The 17,824-nt window shown below is 36.2% G+C and overlaps 1 protein-coding gene across 2 annotated transcripts in view; it reads left to right on the top strand.

Moving 5' to 3' along the window:
- znf385a (zinc finger protein 385A) overlaps positions 1 to 13,704 on the top strand; it is a 106,592-nt gene extending 92,888 nt beyond the window's left edge. For both annotated transcript variants that reach the window (XM_073823139.1, XM_073823140.1), the window contains 4 exons: positions 3,689 to 4,018; positions 8,635 to 8,819; positions 8,950 to 9,042; positions 10,479 to 13,704. In XM_073823139.1, coding sequence (XP_073679240.1) covers positions 3,689 to 4,018; positions 8,635 to 8,819; positions 8,950 to 9,042; positions 10,479 to 10,703 — 833 coding nt within the window. In that variant the 3' untranslated portion in view covers positions 10,704 to 13,704. The remainder of the gene's footprint in view (positions 1 to 3,688; positions 4,019 to 8,634; positions 8,820 to 8,949; positions 9,043 to 10,478) is intronic.
- Positions 13,705 to 17,824: the final 4,120 nt, after the last annotated feature.

Genomic DNA, 17,824 nt, shown 5'->3' with positions numbered 1-17,824 from the left:
GCTAGCACAGTTCTGGGGCCTCATTTATAAAGACTTGCGTAGAAACCATCCTTGATTTTATCTAAGAACTTTTCTGATTTGATCGTAAGAGCGATTCAGAGAAACGAACGTACACACGAAATCCATGCGTACGCCAGTCATTCGGTTATAAATCACAAATGATCGTGGAATTGTGTGCAGCTGAATGTTCCGCCGTCGAAACGCCCCTGCTTAATTAATTAACATATAAAATGAGCTCATTCCTAAAGCAAAAACTCTGTGACAATGGCAAGTAAAAAGGAGCGCAAGAAATCAAATTATAGTGAGGCTGAACTATCTGCAATACCAGGCATTACCACAAGGAAACGGTCGTACGCCAAACTGGAATCTGACGTGGAGATAAGTACTTTTCCACGTCAAAGACGGTTTTTTATAAATCTGTACTTTGACGTGGATTTGATCGTACGAACACTCTAAGATCAAATCAGTGCGTAAGAAAGTTTTATAAATGAGGCCCCTGAACAGTTAGGAATAACTTTCAAAAAAAGTGTGCTTATTTGCAGAAAAAAAGGTGTTCAGTTGTGACATTTTAAAAAGTTCTGCACAGTTTTTTTTTTTAGAGTTTTGAACATGTTTACCTCAAAATGAAGGGGCCTATCTACTTACCATGTAGCTATGAGAGAGAGGGATACATTAATATTTCCTGATCATTAATGTAGGGTGTAGTTCAAATCAGTCTCAGCCAATGGACTAAAACATACACTGTTTCAGTAGTGACATGAAAATGTCACTGAAGTTTACATAAAGTTTCATTATTAACAAAGAAAATCTTAATTTTTTTTAACTTTACTTTTTAAAAGAATCAAAAAAATACTTTTAAAAACAAAAATTATTTAAATATCATTTTCCCAATTGCTGCCAATTGTTCCCATTTTAGAGTACCTAATAAATGATGATCTTATAATATATATATATATATATATATATATATATATATATATATATATATATATATATATATAGCTTAGTGATATTTTAAATATTATATAATAGAAGGATTTTAATAAAAATTTAAGATTTGAATACTTAAATGCTTTTAAAATGTGTTTTTAGGTTGTGGGACAGCAGTTTGACTTATGTGGCACCCATGATTCCATGCCCACTGTTGGTTTGTAACAGTTGCACGTTTAAAGCAGTATTAGAGCATTATATTTGGGATTCCTTTCGACCTCTGAACCTTGCTGAAAATATTTACATCATTACAAGCTAGTGTTTACAGCGGCTGACTCCTTCAGCAGTTGAAGGAAGGCGTGAGTTAATTTAATCATTAAATATGAGTCCTCTGAGAGTGCATGTTGTGTAACCGCACTTTCAAATATGCAGAGCAAGAATAAATGGAGGGCAGACGGGCACACATTGCAGGGAACATGGAGGGCATGTCAATGATGTTGGTGGATGGCAACCATCCAGAGGATGGAGGATTTTGAAATCCCCCATTACACACTCTCCTCTACCCCTGAACCGCGATCTGCTAACACAAACCACATGCACATGGCCAAACCCACATTTTTCACTACACACGCATAGTGTGTGTGTCTGTTGGAGGGTGGGGGCCTGTAAGGGAATGGGGTGTGTTGTGGAAAAGAGCCCTGGGAATATTAGCTCAGAGTTAAAAGTTCAAGCTATTCAGAACCAAAGCCTGTGCTGAGTATAAACCACATGGTTCGGTTCATCCATACTGATGCTAAAATAGCTATTGGACGAAGCGTTAATCTATATTTGGTGTTTTCTTAAAGGGTCACTGGGTTTGCTGTAACATCCTGTATCTTTCAAAAGAGCAGATACGTCATCACCCCGTGCTTTGATCCAGATGATTTTTACGAGGCTCTGACAGGAGCTCAAGCCCAAAAGAAATATAGAGCACGCTCTCATCTGCTCCACAAACAGAGAGAGACACACTAAGAAATCTGCCTGGAAACTTCCAATGTAGAGAGAGGGGACCGTTTCCTGTCAAACGAGGGATCTGGTTGCTTCTAACCAGCTCTTATCCACCTGCCATTCAAGATTTGCCACCACAGCACAGGCTGTGTAACTTAAAATGCCACAGTGAATAAAATCTGAACACTGTGTTACTTCAGGGAAGGGACATTGAATTGGAATGACTAAGAGTTTATGTAAGACATTGTGGTTAAATGTTTGTGAAATGACAAAAACATACATAACCTTTGTAAGAAAATTGAGCAGTGAAGTCACTGCTTACTTTTCCCCCTTAAGAGATACTTTTTCCTTGTCTTTCTAATGCCATAATCCGTAGGCTGGATGTTTGCCTTGTAGTTGATAACCCATTTTTTAAACTTAAGGTGACAGCTAGAACTGTGAAAACACCCCACTCACAATTTAAGGGTGTTTTTAGTATGCACCCAAAGTGGAGTGAATGACAAAACATGTTTTCTCTGTAGAGTAAATAGTTCTAGCAATGCCAGAGCACTGGATTTAATTTTTCAGTGACACATGGACTAAAACGAATACTTTTATTTATTTTATTAAGGATGCATCTAATTGTTCAAAAGTGACAGTAAAGACATGTTACGGAAGATTTCTATTTCAAATAAATGCTGTTGAACAAAATCAAAGAATCCTGATGGACTCATTTGCAACTATTATAGAAGGTTTAAACGCTCACTGATGCTTCAGAAGGAATAACAATGCATTAAGAACTGTGGGGTAAAAACTTTTTTTCTTATTTTGCTTAAATATCATATATTTCATACATTCATACATTTCATTTAGTACTGCCCTTGAGATGCTACAGAAGATACTTACATGTTCCCTTAAAGATAAAATTTAAATTTACCCTGATCTTTAAATTCAAAAAGTTTTCACCCCCTGGCTCTTAATGCTTCTTTCTGGAGCATCAGTGAGCGTTTGAACCTTCTGTAATAGTTGCATATGAGTCCTTCAGTTGTCTTCGGTGTGAAAAGATGGATCTCAAAATCATACAGTCATTGTTGGAAGGGTTCAAATACACAAAAATGCTTAAAAACCAAAGAATCTGTGGGACCTGAAGGACTTTTCTCAAGTCAGCGGAGCAGTTTAACTGTTCAGGGCAAACAACGGACTCATGAACAACTATCACTAAACAAAAAAACACAGCTGTGAATCATTCAAGTAACAACACAGTATTAAGAATCAAGCGTGTGTAAACTTTTGAACAGGGTATTTTTTTTTTTCTTGTGGACTATGTTAATGTCTTTTATGTGAAATTTCTTATTCAGGTCAGTTTTGCCTAGTCTCTATGTCAACAGAAACATGTTTCCGTTAACAAAGACCGCTATTTCGAGTCTTGAACGCTCCAAACTGTATGGTTACATATTGCTAAGCATGTCCCATTTTACTTGACATATTAAACTAAACAATATGTGAAGACTTATAAAAATACAAACATATGTATATAATTTTATTTTATGAAGTCGATTTTTTGCAAACTTGTTTTTATGTGGTCTATAAAAGCTGGGGTTGCTCACTTTAAGATGAGGCATTTGAGGTACGCCTGGTTTGAGGTTTACAGGAAAACACATTTCTGTGGCATGAAAGCTCTTGAATTCCTGCGTAGCAGCTTTGTTATTTTCAAAGAATGAAACAGCAGAGGCCATTAACTTCCACAAATACTCCATTTAAATGTCATTTTGTTGTTTGCTTTGCTTTGCAGATGAGACGCGGCCAGCGCCGCAGTTAAACGGACCAGCGGTGGCCCTAGGGCCCGCGGCCATTTCTGCTCCCCCAACCCCAGAATCCCCAGGTCCTTCCGCCTGTCCTCTTCTGCCCACCCCTACTACCCCTCAACCACCTCCGGCCACCTCCTCATCTCCCGGCTGTGGTTCTTCTAACCCAGAGCAGGCTGGAACCGGGGCCCCGGGGACGCCATCAGTCACTCCCAGCAATCCTGAGACCGAAGAGGACAAAGCCAAGAAGCTGCTTTACTGCTCACTGTGCAAAGTGGCCGTCAATTCGCTCTCCCAGTTGGAGGCCCACAATAAAGGTGAGTATTCATTTAGCAACAGCTCATCTAAACTCAGTAACTTACTGTGCTGAATGGTTACGCAAAACATCCATCATTGGAATAGAAAGTCTCCCAATGAGCACTTAGAAGTGGATAGATTATACATAATAACAAATGCTTGCTGTGTATTTTGTTTGAGGGACTCTAGTCTGTACTATGTGACTTTGTACTGCTATGATTGTAAAATGTTCATAAGCCATTTTCAAGTAATGCCAGTTACTTTGTTTTTCCATTTATTCACTGACAGAAGAATTGAGAGTGAGGTACAGAGGCTCTTCCTTTAAGATGAAGCTTATTCATTTCACTTTTGGTGTAAAAGTGCCCTTACAGTTGCCAAAAATATAACCTTTTTGTTGTTGCTATTAAAAATTAATAAGCAAGTCCAGATTAGGTGACAAAAAGTGCCACAAAAGTAACGTAATGCATTACTTTCTATTAAAAGTAACTAAGTAACCCAAATACGTACTCTTTATGGAGTAATGCTTTATTTTTACAGAAGGTTCAAATGCTGACTAATCCTTTGGAGGGAAACACAATGTATTAATTGGGTGAAAACGTCTTGAATTTAAAGATCAGGGTAACTTTAACTTATTTGTCTTCTAGGAAACATGCAAGTATCTTTTGTAGTTTCTGAAGGGCAGTACTACATGAAAAAAATGTGATATTCAGACAAAATATGAAAAATGTACATTCTGTAAATCTTCATTCTGTTCAAAAGTTTACACCCCTGGCTCTTAACGTATCGTTTTTCCTTCTGAAGCATCAGTGTGCGTTTGAATCTTCTGAAGTCCCTTAGTTGTCCTTAATGTGACAAGATGGATCTTAAAATCATACAGTCATTGTTGGAAAGGGTTCAAATACACAAAAATGTTGAAAAACCAAATAATTTGTGGGACCTGAAGGATTTCTCTGAAGAACAGCAGGCAGTTTAACTGTTCAGGAAAAACAAGGGACTCATGAACAACTATCACTAAACTTATCTTCTCTTGTGGAATATGTAAACGTCTTTTATGCGAAATATCTTATTCAGATCAGTACTAAATAAAATATCTGTCTTATTTTTGGTAAAATAACATGTTGCACATTCTGCAAGGTGTATGTAAACTTTTGACTTATATAAAGTCTATATATAAAATTTTATAATATTTATTCTCTAAGAACTTCCTATCATGAAACGTGAAGATATAATATTGTTTGCCATATTTTGGTTGTTTAATGCAAAAAATATTTTATGTAGAAGTATTTTTTTATATAAAATATGCATTCTAGATGCATTTCTGGCAGAAGATGCTCAAGTTTTTTTTATTTTTTGAATTGCATAGTCAGTCTATCATTCATCTGGAACAAAGCCATGTTGCTGTTCCTAATAAAGTTGCTGACAAACTGGGAAATAATGTATTTAACACGATTTTTATAATCCTTATTTAGTTTTTAGTTTAATTTTGCACATGCAAGTGTTAAATTGGAACCTTCTGGTTGTCTTTCTCAATACTTGCACAAATTACTTCAGAGGGCATAATTATTTTAAGAACAGTCTGCAAGATTTATCTTGTTCTGCGAGCAGCAGAAATATGCTTTGCGTAGCTCAAGGCAGCTCACAGTGGAACACTAGCAATTACGTCCATCACTGAAAAACTCCTTTAAACTTCTAACACAGGCATCTTTAGAAGCTTTCGCTCTCTCATGATTTATACACAAACTTCACAGCGGCGCTTGTCCTCTCGGTTTGCCCCAAAGGTGTGCACACAAACGAATAAAGTAGATCAGTTTTTGTACTGCAGTGCAGCTTGTAGTATTTTGGGGAGTGTTTGATTTCTCGTGGTATATCGAATGCTGGAGCATCTCTCTTTCTGCTCTATTATTCAGTTTGTGTCAACACAAACAACCCTGTTTGAAGAGACGAAGGTGGATGTAGAGGAGACTTTGCTGTAAAAGCGGCACACACAACTCTATTTATTATTGATCTCCTCTTTTATTTATCAGGGAAAACTGCAGTCATAGTTTCAGTATGTTTATACCATCTGATTAGGAATTTCTCATGTTGAGCTTGTTGATTAAATGGTCTGTTTTTCCCCAGGCCAAAAGAAATGAATGCCTTTACATAAAGTATTTGACAACTGTTTATGTGGTTTGAAATGAAAAAGTGCACATTCACACTTTGATACATGGAAGCCACGTGGAAGTTGTTCCTCTTGGAACAAGACCATGTTTTAAAGTAAACATTACAAGTTATGAGTGATATCATGCAAGGGCAAATTTTAATCAGCGTCTGGGTTTAAGAAAGCTATCTGGAATCAATACTTTCCATTCCCTAAATTAATTCTCCAAACCACAGCCAAAAAATCAACTCATATGTTGTGCAGACAAGCACAGATGTAAGTCGGGAGGGGAAGGCAGAGTTTTAGCTTACTATATTTCTTCAGCTGTATGTTCAGACACAGCTGTCAATTCCTGTTTTATCTGTTTATATCTTAGATGGCATTTATAAATGACCGTTACCCTGTGAAGCTAGCAACGCTCATTGCCTGGAACAAATTTTAAGTCTAAATATTGCAACAGTGCATTTTTGAAGAGCACAAAGGTCATTCATGCTTGTTTTTTTTTTGTTTTTTTTTTGCAGAGTGTCCTTAAACCCAAACGTAAGGTGAACTTTTGGTCAAAAGGAGAAAATAAAGCCTGCTTTGGGTTTGGAAAGAGAATGTTGAAATTCTCAATGTTTTCTTGGTTAAGAACAAAACAGAGACATTATTTCTTAGGAACCCAAGCATGTGAACGTCACATGTTTCTTTTCTTGTCCATATCTTAGCTGTTTTCATTGACATTGTGAGGCCAGGAACATGACGGCGAAACATTTGAGGAGAACCATGTGTTCCACGGCTCCAAACACAGGAAATGGATAATTGACGAGCTTCGTTGTAACAAGGACAGCCAAATTTTAACGTATCACTAAGACTTGAGGAATTCAGTTTAGCAACAAAGTTTTGAAATCGAAAGCCAGGCAGTACACTTCTTGATTTATGAAGAGTACTGTACAATAATGTAACCTGAATGAAGTTCAGAAAGGATATGATTCACAAGTGCAAAGCATTCCAGCAAAAGAATGGTATGACCGCCTATTAAACATGTGGACAGAAATGAGAATCATCCCTGGCATGAGCAGTTGCGTTCATGGGTAATTCAAAGCGGAAGATTCAAGAGCCCTCTAGTGGCCATGACCAGATATTACAATACTGCCTGTAGTTTATATTTTAAGGATTATTTCACTTCAGAATTAAAATTTCCTGATTATTTACTCACCTCCATGTCATCCAAGATGTTCAACTCTTTCTTTCTTCAGTCGAAAAGAAATTAAGGTTTGTAAGGAAAACATTGCAGGATTTTTGTCTATATAGTAGACTTCAATAGAGATCAGTGGGTTAAAGGTCCAAATTGCAGTTTCAATGCAGCTTCAAAGGACTCTACACGATCCCAGCCGAGGAATTAGGCATACAAATGCTCGACTTAACGCATTACAAAAAACATAGTTGGACATTTTCGCAGAGCTACTGTGATGAGCATTTGTGGTCAAAAAATATATACATTATCTTTTTTTTTTTTAGAAAATGACCGATCATTTCACTAGACAAGATGCTTACTCCTTGGCTGGGATCGTGTAGAGCCCTTTTAAGCTGCATTGAAACTGCAATTTGGATCTTCAACCCGTTGACTTCCTTTGAAGTCCACTATACAAAGAAAAACATGAACATCGTGGATGACACAGGAGTGAGCCAATTTCTTAGGAAATTTTAATTCAGGAGTGAACTAATTCTTTGAAGTACATATTTATTTTTATCATAATCATTAATCATTTACTGTTCAAAAGTTTGGGTTAGTGAAATTATTATTTAATAGGTTTTAAAAGAAATTAATTTCATTCAGCTAGAATGCATTCAATTAGCAAAAGTGATAGTAAAGACATTTATAGTCAAAAAAATATATATAATTTTCAAACTAGTGCTGTTCTTTTTACATAATAAATAATAAGCAGCACTACTGTTTTCAACATTGATAATTAGAAATGTTTCTTAAGCAACAAATCAGCATAGTACAATGCTTTCTGAAGGATCATGTGACACTGAAGACTGGAGTAATGGCTGTTGAAAACTTAGCCTTGCCATCAAAAAAAAAAAAACGTAAATGTAACAAAAAAAATTCAAAAGAAAATTATTTTAAATTGTAACAATATTTTAAATTATTACTAAACAAAATATTACTTAAATAATTGCAGCTTTGTTGAGCATAAGAGAATCTTACTGACTGAATTTTTGAACAGTAGTTTATATGCATGTACAGTCAAACCAAAAAATATTCAGACACCAGATATCATTTTTTATATTTTTTTACTAGTGGGAGCAGGACACTATAGTTAATTTATGTAAGTAGGGATAGCAAAATAAAGTAAACTGTGACATATTATACCCCCCCAAAAAAAAATTCATACAGTGGACTACCAGTAAAGTTTCAATGAGTTGTGGTTTGATATATATACACAATATATTTTATTTATAGCAACACTCATTTTCAAAACTCAACTTGTATTTCTCTGCACTCCTCAGGCACTAAACACAAAACAATTCTAGAAGCCCGCAGCGGACTGGGCCCCATTAAGGCATACCCTCGTTTGGGTCCGAAGCCCAGCGGGGAGCAGGGAGGCGGGGCCACAGACCCCAATACTCAGGAACGCACCTTCCACTGTGAGATCTGCAACGTGCGGGTCAACTCAGAACTGCAGCTCAAACAGGTAAGCAAGAATCATGTTGTCCATCATTTCTTTTTTTTAAATGCTTATGTTGTTTACGTATATACTGATACTGAACGACAAATATTAAATCACATTTGCTTCAAAATTGGTATGTTTGATTCATACGCAGCACATATCAAGTCGAAGGCACCGGGACGGAGTGGCAGGAAAGCCAAACCCCCTCCTGAGCCGACACAAGAAGCACAGGGGAGCTGACCTTGCGGTAAGTGATGTATTAGTTACAATTAGGGTTGGGTATCGAGAACCGTTTCCATTTTAGTACCGGTTCCAACTTTCCAAGAACAATAAGACAGGTGCATTTCGATTCCACTTAATGATTCCTGCGTTCGCATTTTAATGTGATTTTTAAAGTAAAAAAAAATGATTTAAGCGCAGGAAGAGAAAGAAGGTGCGCAATGTTTGTGTGCAGTGCACACATCTTAAGCGTGAGCACAGTAAACAGCGGTCCCTTTGTGGGTGCCCGGCCTGTGTCCGTTCTTGAACCATTCTGCGCATTTCCACTGCAGAAAAGGTCATCAGTATATTACAAAAACAGACCTTTTTTGTCATAAGTGAAAGTAAACAAATGAGAAAGAAAACGCATGTGTAACAGTATTTTTAGATCCGTTTGCATTCGGTGTTAAAGAGACAGCAGCCTAATAAACATGCTGCCTGTCATTAATGTTAATTCAAGAACAAAAAAATCATTCACTGATGTTGACTGAATATCTTTCGGAACTTTAATGAGGATTAAAAAAAAATTTTATGAAAAGAAAACTATGCAGTGTTTTTGAAACATGTGATGCGATCTAGGAAAACCCAACAGTGAAACCCATGGTGATATTTGACCTTTTTAGGTTTTAATACCGTATGAAAGCTGGGTTCAAGCTCTTTCCAAACTTTTTATTTTGTCCATAGCTTGAACATAAAAGTTATATCTTAAGTTGGCTGAGAGCTATGATTTTCATTAATGGAATTTTGAGAAAAACGGGTTTTGCTTTCACTTCATAGATTTAACGTGAGCTGTCTGTCAAGTCAGGAGCGCTATACTGCTTCATTACACAAACAAACTAACGTCTGTTTTCCGTTGTTTATCATGGGCATAGTCTCCCCTTGTATGTTTAGATAGCATGAATAGTGTACTTTCAGAAACCTAATTTTAACAAAAAAAATTGACATTCAGTCTATTTTTCGAATTTCCTGAAAACGCACCAGTGCATCATTCAACACGTTTCCTAGATTGCATCACATTTGAGTTAAATTTCTGTATATGTTATTGCTCAATTATTTTCTTGTGCCTATTTTAGTTTACTTCTCTTTAACAATTTAATGTTTGAAACTTATTAGTCCAGTTGTTTTTGCTGTGGTATTTTTTTAGTTAAAACCATAAAATCATGTTCTGTAGGCTGCTGATTTTTGCTCATGTTATTCAGCTGCAACAAAAAGCTTTGTAAAAACACAATATAAATGTTTGACTTAATTTTTATATTGACTTAATGTTATTGCAATCGAAACTAGGAATCCTTAAGAAGTTGGAATCAATAAAATTCAAATGATGAATGACAAATATGCTAGCATGCACTGAAAATGATCTTTGATAACAGGATGTCAGATTACAATATGATATCATTGGGTCATAAAGTTTTTCTCTTCATATAGGATCTCACCAAAGCGTTAGGCGCCGGCCTCTTGCCGAGTCCTCTGGCCGTAGCTGCAGCAATGGCAGCGGCCGCCTCCTCCAATCAGCTGGCTCTCCGCGCAGCAGCTCCCGCCCCTCATCCACATCATCACCTCCTGCAGGGTCCGCCCCTCAGCCACATCTTGAGACCAGCTCCGGGGCCCATGCGCACCTCACACGGGCCGATCCTGTTCTCGCCGTACTGACTCTGCCCTCACCTCCCCCCTTAGCCAATCACAGCCAGTCCGGAGCCTCACCTCCAAAAGCACACTGTGAAGACGAAAAAAAAAAAATAGTGAAACACCACAGCAACGACAAGAATCGGCCCATCAACAATAACGTCAATCATCAAACCAAACAGAAGGGGGCGCAGCCACGAAGGAGGGTGTGACTGGCGATCCAACCCTCTTTTCATCATCCTTAACTGCCTCCTCCATCTCTGTTTGTTCGGATCGAGTGATTTATTCGTTGGTGGATGAATGGACGAATGCAGGGATTGTTGGAATAGAGCAATATTGTATGCTGAGTGCATCTGACGTCCTTGTACCTTCCTTCTATTTATACTCATACTGTGAGGTAGCAGCAGTCACATGGTAGCCAGACATGCTGGAATAAGTTAGAGACCCCCCAAAAAAACACAAACCAACACACAAAGACTACAGTTCAATGTTGTTCTGAATAAATGCACCCTCAACCCTATGCACCTTGAGAAACCTACAGAAACCATCAGTATGCTTCTCGTAGTATTCGCTGTATTCAACTTGTCCTGTCTGGCTTTGGCATCTTTGCAAGAGGAAAACGCCACAATCTCCGTCGCAGTTCCACCACGTCAAGACTCAAGAGCAGTGGATTGTGGGGAAGGTCTACTGATGCCCGACACGGTCTCGAATTGAGAAGCGTCATCGTACAGCCTGAATTCATACAGTCGCACCTCTCTAGGGAAATGGAGGGATTCAGAAGAGATACTCGAGATTTCTTTTGTGTGTCGCTTTTATGTCCGTTTACGCTAGGAGCGGTTGACTGAAAAACCCCCAGACCCCTGTCTTAGATCGTAGAAAATCAGTAGACGTCTATTTATTCTATTGTGTAGCGTAGTTTAGTTCAGAACATCCAAGCTGGTTGACTTTAGAAAATATTCTGAAATATGTATGTAGAGGATGACGTAACTGCTGATAGATAAGACGGACGGGTACTTTGATTCTCAGAGAAAGGCAACAAACCTAAGCACACACACACTTGGACTTACAGTACATACAGGCTCCTCTGTTCATTCTGTCTCTGTATGTTCGGTGGACATTATGCAACCCCAAGCAATACGGCCCCCCTTCTGTCCGACTTCCGCGTTCAGTCTCACGAGACGGCCTGCATCCCGCAAGGACTGACACCACAGGTCAGCCACTCCAGCGGACGCCCATGAGAGTCTGGAAAAATGAACAGAGAGAAGACGCAGAGGAGGTCACAGAGGACACGACTGTGCAATCTCCCCTTTTTTTGGTATGAACTTCCTGTCTTGAATCTAAAGCCATGCAATGCATATTATTTTTTGTTCTTTTATTATGATCTGATATGATTGTTTTGATGTCGTTTTATTTTTTTGGGTTCGTTTTCATAGCACACTGTTACGTTGAACAAAATATTGTTGTGGAAATTCTGACACAAAGAAAAATCATTGAGCAAAAGAAAAAAAAAACAGGAATATTTTTCTATGGAAGATTGAAAACCTGCACTCGGGTGGGATCTACAAGTTGTAGAAATCATATCTGGAGGAAGTCAAGTAAACATAAGCATTAACATTAAACTAGGGCCTGTCGTGTTGGTGGAGATCCGCGACGGTCCACTGATAAGCAAAGTGCGACAATGTCTTACTGTTGTTTAGATATTGCAATGCAATAAGCAATTGTCATTTGTTGTAGAAGAGAATTTATAAACGGTACGGCTGCTAAAAGGCCTCCATGTTCTTCCACAGAGATAAAATAGCCTTTTTAAGTACAAAAGCTGGGCGTTCAAAGCAAGAAAGGGGCACCCACAGGGACGGGCCCTTCATATTAAAGGGTCTTTTCTCATCTCTGACTGGGGGACAGGGTATATCTGAACGCAAACAATGTGTAGTCAGCCATAGCCTATGCGTATGTAGCTTAGTTCACTTTTTTTTGTTTGTTCGTGGCATTGTTTGCATTGTGTGGGAAACGTCATGATAATGCCATTACTTCATGCTAACTAAGGTTAGCGTCCACCATTGTGCTTTGATGGAACTTTACCTCTGTTTCTCATTAGTTACCGAGGCACTAGTATGGGTGCTGTAGTCTCACGTCAGTGTGTATCGTGTAGTGTCGTGTGCATACGAATAAAATCTGGTTCTGGGAAACTTGCGATTTAGACAGAATCTGGCTTGAAGGATAGTTCACCGAAAAAATGTAATTCTGTTGTCATTTACTCACCCTCATGTTTCAAACCTTTTTAAACAGGGGACAGTATGAAAGCCAGTTTCTGCCACTGAATAAAACAAAACTTTTTAATTGCAATTCTGACCTTTTTTCTAAGAATTGTGAGATACAAACTCGCAATTCTGAAAAATAAAGTCTGAGTTGCGAGATATAAATAGTGAGATGGGAAATTTTTTCTCAGAATTGCGAGTTTATATCTCACAATTTCGACATTTTTTCTCAGAATTATGTGACAAACTCGTAATTCTGTGAAATAAAGTGGCAATTCTGATCAATAAAGTCTGAATTGCGAGTTTATATCTCACAATTTAGACTTTTTTCCTCAGAAGCGTGTGATATAAACTTGCAATTCTGAGAAATAAAGTCTGAATTGCGAGTTTATATCTCACAATTTGGACATTTTTTCTCAGAAGCGTGTGATATAAACTCGCAATCCTGTGAAATAAAGTGGCAATTCTGAGAAAGTCTGAATTGCGAGTTTATATCTCATAATTTAGACTTTTTTTCTCAGAAGCGTGTGATATAAACTCGCAATTCTGTGAAATAAAGTGGCAATTCTGAAAAATAAAGTCTGAATTGCGAGTTTATATTTCACAATTTGGACATTTTTTCTCAGAAGCGTGTGATATAAACTCGCAATTCTGTGAAATAAAGTGGCAATTCTGAGAAAGTCTGAATTGGGAGTTTATATCTCACAATTTGGACTTTTTTTCTCAGAAGCATGTGATATAAACTCCCAATTCTGAGAAATAAATTTTGAATTATGAGATATAATTAGTGAGATGTGACTTTCTCAGAATTACAAGTTTATATCTCGCAATTAGGACATTTTTTCTCATAATTGTGTGATATAAACTCGCAATTCGGTGAAATAAAGTAGCAATTCTGAGAAATAAATTCTGAATTATGAGATATAAATAGGGAGATGTGACTTTCGAGTTTATATCTCACAATTGTGCCTTTTTTCCTCACAATTGTGACTTTTTCTGAGAATTGTGAGTTTAGTCAACACTAATAGTCTAGTGGGTCGTGTGCCGACATATAAAGCTTGTCTTTTTTGAGAAACAAAAGTCAAAATTGTGAGGTTATCATCTCATAATTCTGACATTATTTCTCACAATTGCGAGTTTATATCCCACTATTCTAAAAAAAAGTCAGAATTGTGAGATAAAAAGCCACACTTACCTTTATTTTTATTTAGTGGCGGAAACAGGTTTCCATACAAAGAATATTAAGCACCAAAAAAGCCCCATAAAGTGTCAAAAGAGTAAATTCATGTTTGCGAAATTTGTCATCACATTATTCCTGCAAATAAGAGAAGTTATTATTTGGGGTTGGAAATGAATTAGCATTTTCATTCAGCACATCTGCTGTTTTTGTTCAGGCTAATGATATATAAAGTTTCATAAAACTTTTTACCAAAACTTGCATTATTGGAACTGTAAAGTTGTTTAAATCAAGATTTTACGGAATGTTTAGGATGTTACCACAAACATTGGTGTTGTTTTAAAGCAACATTGTTGCTTAAACAAAATTTTATTTTGTTCTAATATTAAAATTTTCTAAAATGATTTCAACGCCTGATTCCAAATTTTGTTTAAGGAAATTCCCTGAACATGCGTTCTGATGCTTAAAAAAAAACAACAACAACAACAACAACAACAACAACATATTTTTGTGTTCTTGGAGAAAAAGAAATAACAGCATATGATTTTAAAATGACATGAGGGTGAGTAAATAATGAACAAGTTTTCATTTTTGGGGTGACCAATTCTTTTAAACTGCACATTTGCAATCAGCTGTTTCTATCCCAAACTCAATCATTAAAACAATCAGTGGACGGTGTTTTTGGCTGATTTCAGATGAGCATTTTGGGGTAACACTATGCGCACTGACACATGCTATAGTTCGAAACCAGGTGTCCGGTGCCCCATTGAAACTTTGTGAGGTGATGAAGCCATCACAGCTAACACACTCCACAAGCTTAAGACAGACTCGCTTAGTCCCATCCGTCAACACTGTAAAGACCACGTTCATCCTGTAGTCAGAATAATGTCATCACTGTACAGAATTGTCTTTGGTAGATTTATTCAACCTTTCAGGGCAGGTGTAATGTTAGTTGGTGAAGTCTATTTTAGCCTTAGCCTTATTCCACCCCAGGCCTCTCCAGGAGCGGACGCGGACGGAGAAGCTTCGGTCAAACCTCGTCTTGCCAATAAATTTATTTTTGAATCAAATTGTCAGATGGGAAAACAAGTATGTGTGATGGAACGTAGCAATATTCAACTCATACTGGCTACTCTTGTTTATTGCAATAAGGAAATCAACCAATAGATGCATATGTGAGTAAAATATTATAGATGTAATTTAAATCAAACACAGAAAATTATGGAAATATTTGGTATCAGAGAAACTTGGAGTTACCACAGGGAAAAAAAGAGAAAAAAATTAATGTCTATAAATCAATAAAGAATATTAAAACTCATGTCTCTTGCTTCTGTTTTTTCATTGCTTTGTTTTATGAATTGTTCTAATTACAGTTGGAGGTTAAAAGTGAGTCTCTTTTAAAATATTTAAACCATCAAGACAGTACAATATATTAAAAAAAGAAAAAACTGCCAGCTGTGGTTGGCAGAATAATTACATAAAAGTACATTAAATATGTAAACATATTTACAACCTGTACATTAAGTAAATTTTGCTTCCTTCTATTTTTGTACCTTGAACCAACATAAGACACAACACAATTCCACATGAAGAATCAGTCGTGGATTATACTAATAGAAGAAAATAGAAATACAAATATAAGACCATCATAGTACACATAAAACCCTAATATACATAACTGATAATTGTATGTTTATAAAGAAACAATTATTTAAACGACATACAATTGTGAAAATGTAAGTCTATATTTATATATATATATATATATATATATATATATATATATATATATATATATATATTTTTTTTTTTTTTTTTTTTTTACAGTTTTTCCCTGTACACTAGCAGTCAAAAGTTTTTGAACAGTCAGATTTTTAATGTCTCTTTTTCTGCTCAGCAAGACTGTATTTATTTGATCCAAAGCACTGCAAAAACAGTAACATTTTGAAATATTTTTACTATTTAAAATAACTTTTTTATTTGAATACATTTTAAAATGTATTTTAAGTTGTTGTTAAAAAAACATGTATTATTATTCTGTTGAAAACAGCTGAGTAGAATTGGTTTCAGGTGTCTTTGATGAAAGTTCAGAAGAACAGCACTTATTTGAAATAGAAAATATTATAAATATATAATAAATATTATAAATGTCTTTAACATTGATCAAAAGTAATTTAAAGCATCATTGACAAATAAAAGTATTCATTTCTCATAGAAACTCTTTACACAATTTATCTTTGATCAAAGGAATAAATTACATTTTAAAATCTATTCAAATAGACAGCAGGTATTATAAATAGTAAAAATATTTCACAATATTACTGATTTTGCTGTATTTTGGATCAAATAATTGCAGGCTTGGTGAGCCGAAGAGACTTTTTTAGAATTATGAGATTAACCAATTAGCATTTTTTTTCTTTTACCGCAGTATTTGAAAAGTAAGTTGTTTGTCGTTTCAACGGCACATTACACAGAAAGTGAACAATAATTTAGTCAGCTTCACATCCTAGCTCACGTGTGTAAATTCTATTAAGTGTCACAAGATGGCGCTGTAGGACTGATATGCTCACATCGCATCTGGTGTACTAAAACTGACAAGTGCGCTGAGGATTTTATAGCCTACACCGCCTGTAAAGATTACAAAACAAATATCGAGTTAATAGCTAATAAACAGGCTTTATATGAACTAACACCTTTGCCTCGTTAACATACCCACATCGATCATATCACAAATTATGGGGACATGATGTGCCCGTCTATCCTTCACAGACTGCACATTACCAAGCTCAAAACCAATTTGCCTTGAGATTTGAACTTCGAACTTTAATCTCTGACCTTGTTAAGTACTGTTTTTATTAGAGGCATCATTCAAAATGATTTAGTAAAGTAGTTTGCACACAGCATTTCAAAGCCATGGAATTTCCCAATTCGTATTACATTTATATTTTCAAGGAAACAAGTTAATACCAATACACTTGGTTAAAACACTGGAAATAAAAAATATAGATCTACAAAGAGAGTGTCATCAGCTATACACTAATGATTATTGTTTTTATTAATGCCTATAGGCCATTCTACAGAACTGGTTCAAATCAGTCAAGAGTTTTTTTTCCCCACAAATTTTGTATGTATGCATAAATCGTTTAATATCCAAGGGTATGCATTTCTAGTAATTGTGCAGTTAATTCTCATATTGTATTTTTAGTTTTGGAATATTTGTCCTCTCCGGAACTGCCAAAACACTACCGAAGTAATATATAATTTAATAAGAAGGGTTATATTGACCTATTAAGATTTTGCTTACATCTTCATTGTAAATATATATTTTTTATATTTTATTAAAAAGTCTTCAGAGGTAAATCAATAATTTATTGAACTAAAAAAAAAAAAACTACAAATTTGCAGAACTGTAAAATTGTGTTTATTTCCCCCAAATAAAGGATTATGTGTTCTTTTGTCACTATCGAAACATTGATGACTGTTACGGTACTCAAAATTTAATGGGAACACCCCCAAAAAAGTCACTATCGAAACTCCACTAAATGTTTTGGTTGTGACTATTTTGGTGGTGACAAGTTTAGATGCTTTTGAAGCTAGCTCAAAGATGCTAATCAGCACATGGTTAGCTAGCACAGTTCTGAAGAGTGGTACACATAATAAAAACTAAAATGTTATGGAGTATCTCCCAAATAGTCACTTTTGTGATGTCAAGTGAC

This window comes from Garra rufa, chromosome 18 (assembly GCF_049309525.1).
Source record: "Garra rufa chromosome 18, GarRuf1.0, whole genome shotgun sequence".
NCBI lineage: Eukaryota > Metazoa > Chordata > Actinopteri > Cypriniformes > Cyprinidae > Garra > Garra rufa.
The sequence above is the reverse complement of the archived record's forward strand: the minus strand, read 5'-3'. Positions and strand labels throughout refer to the sequence as shown.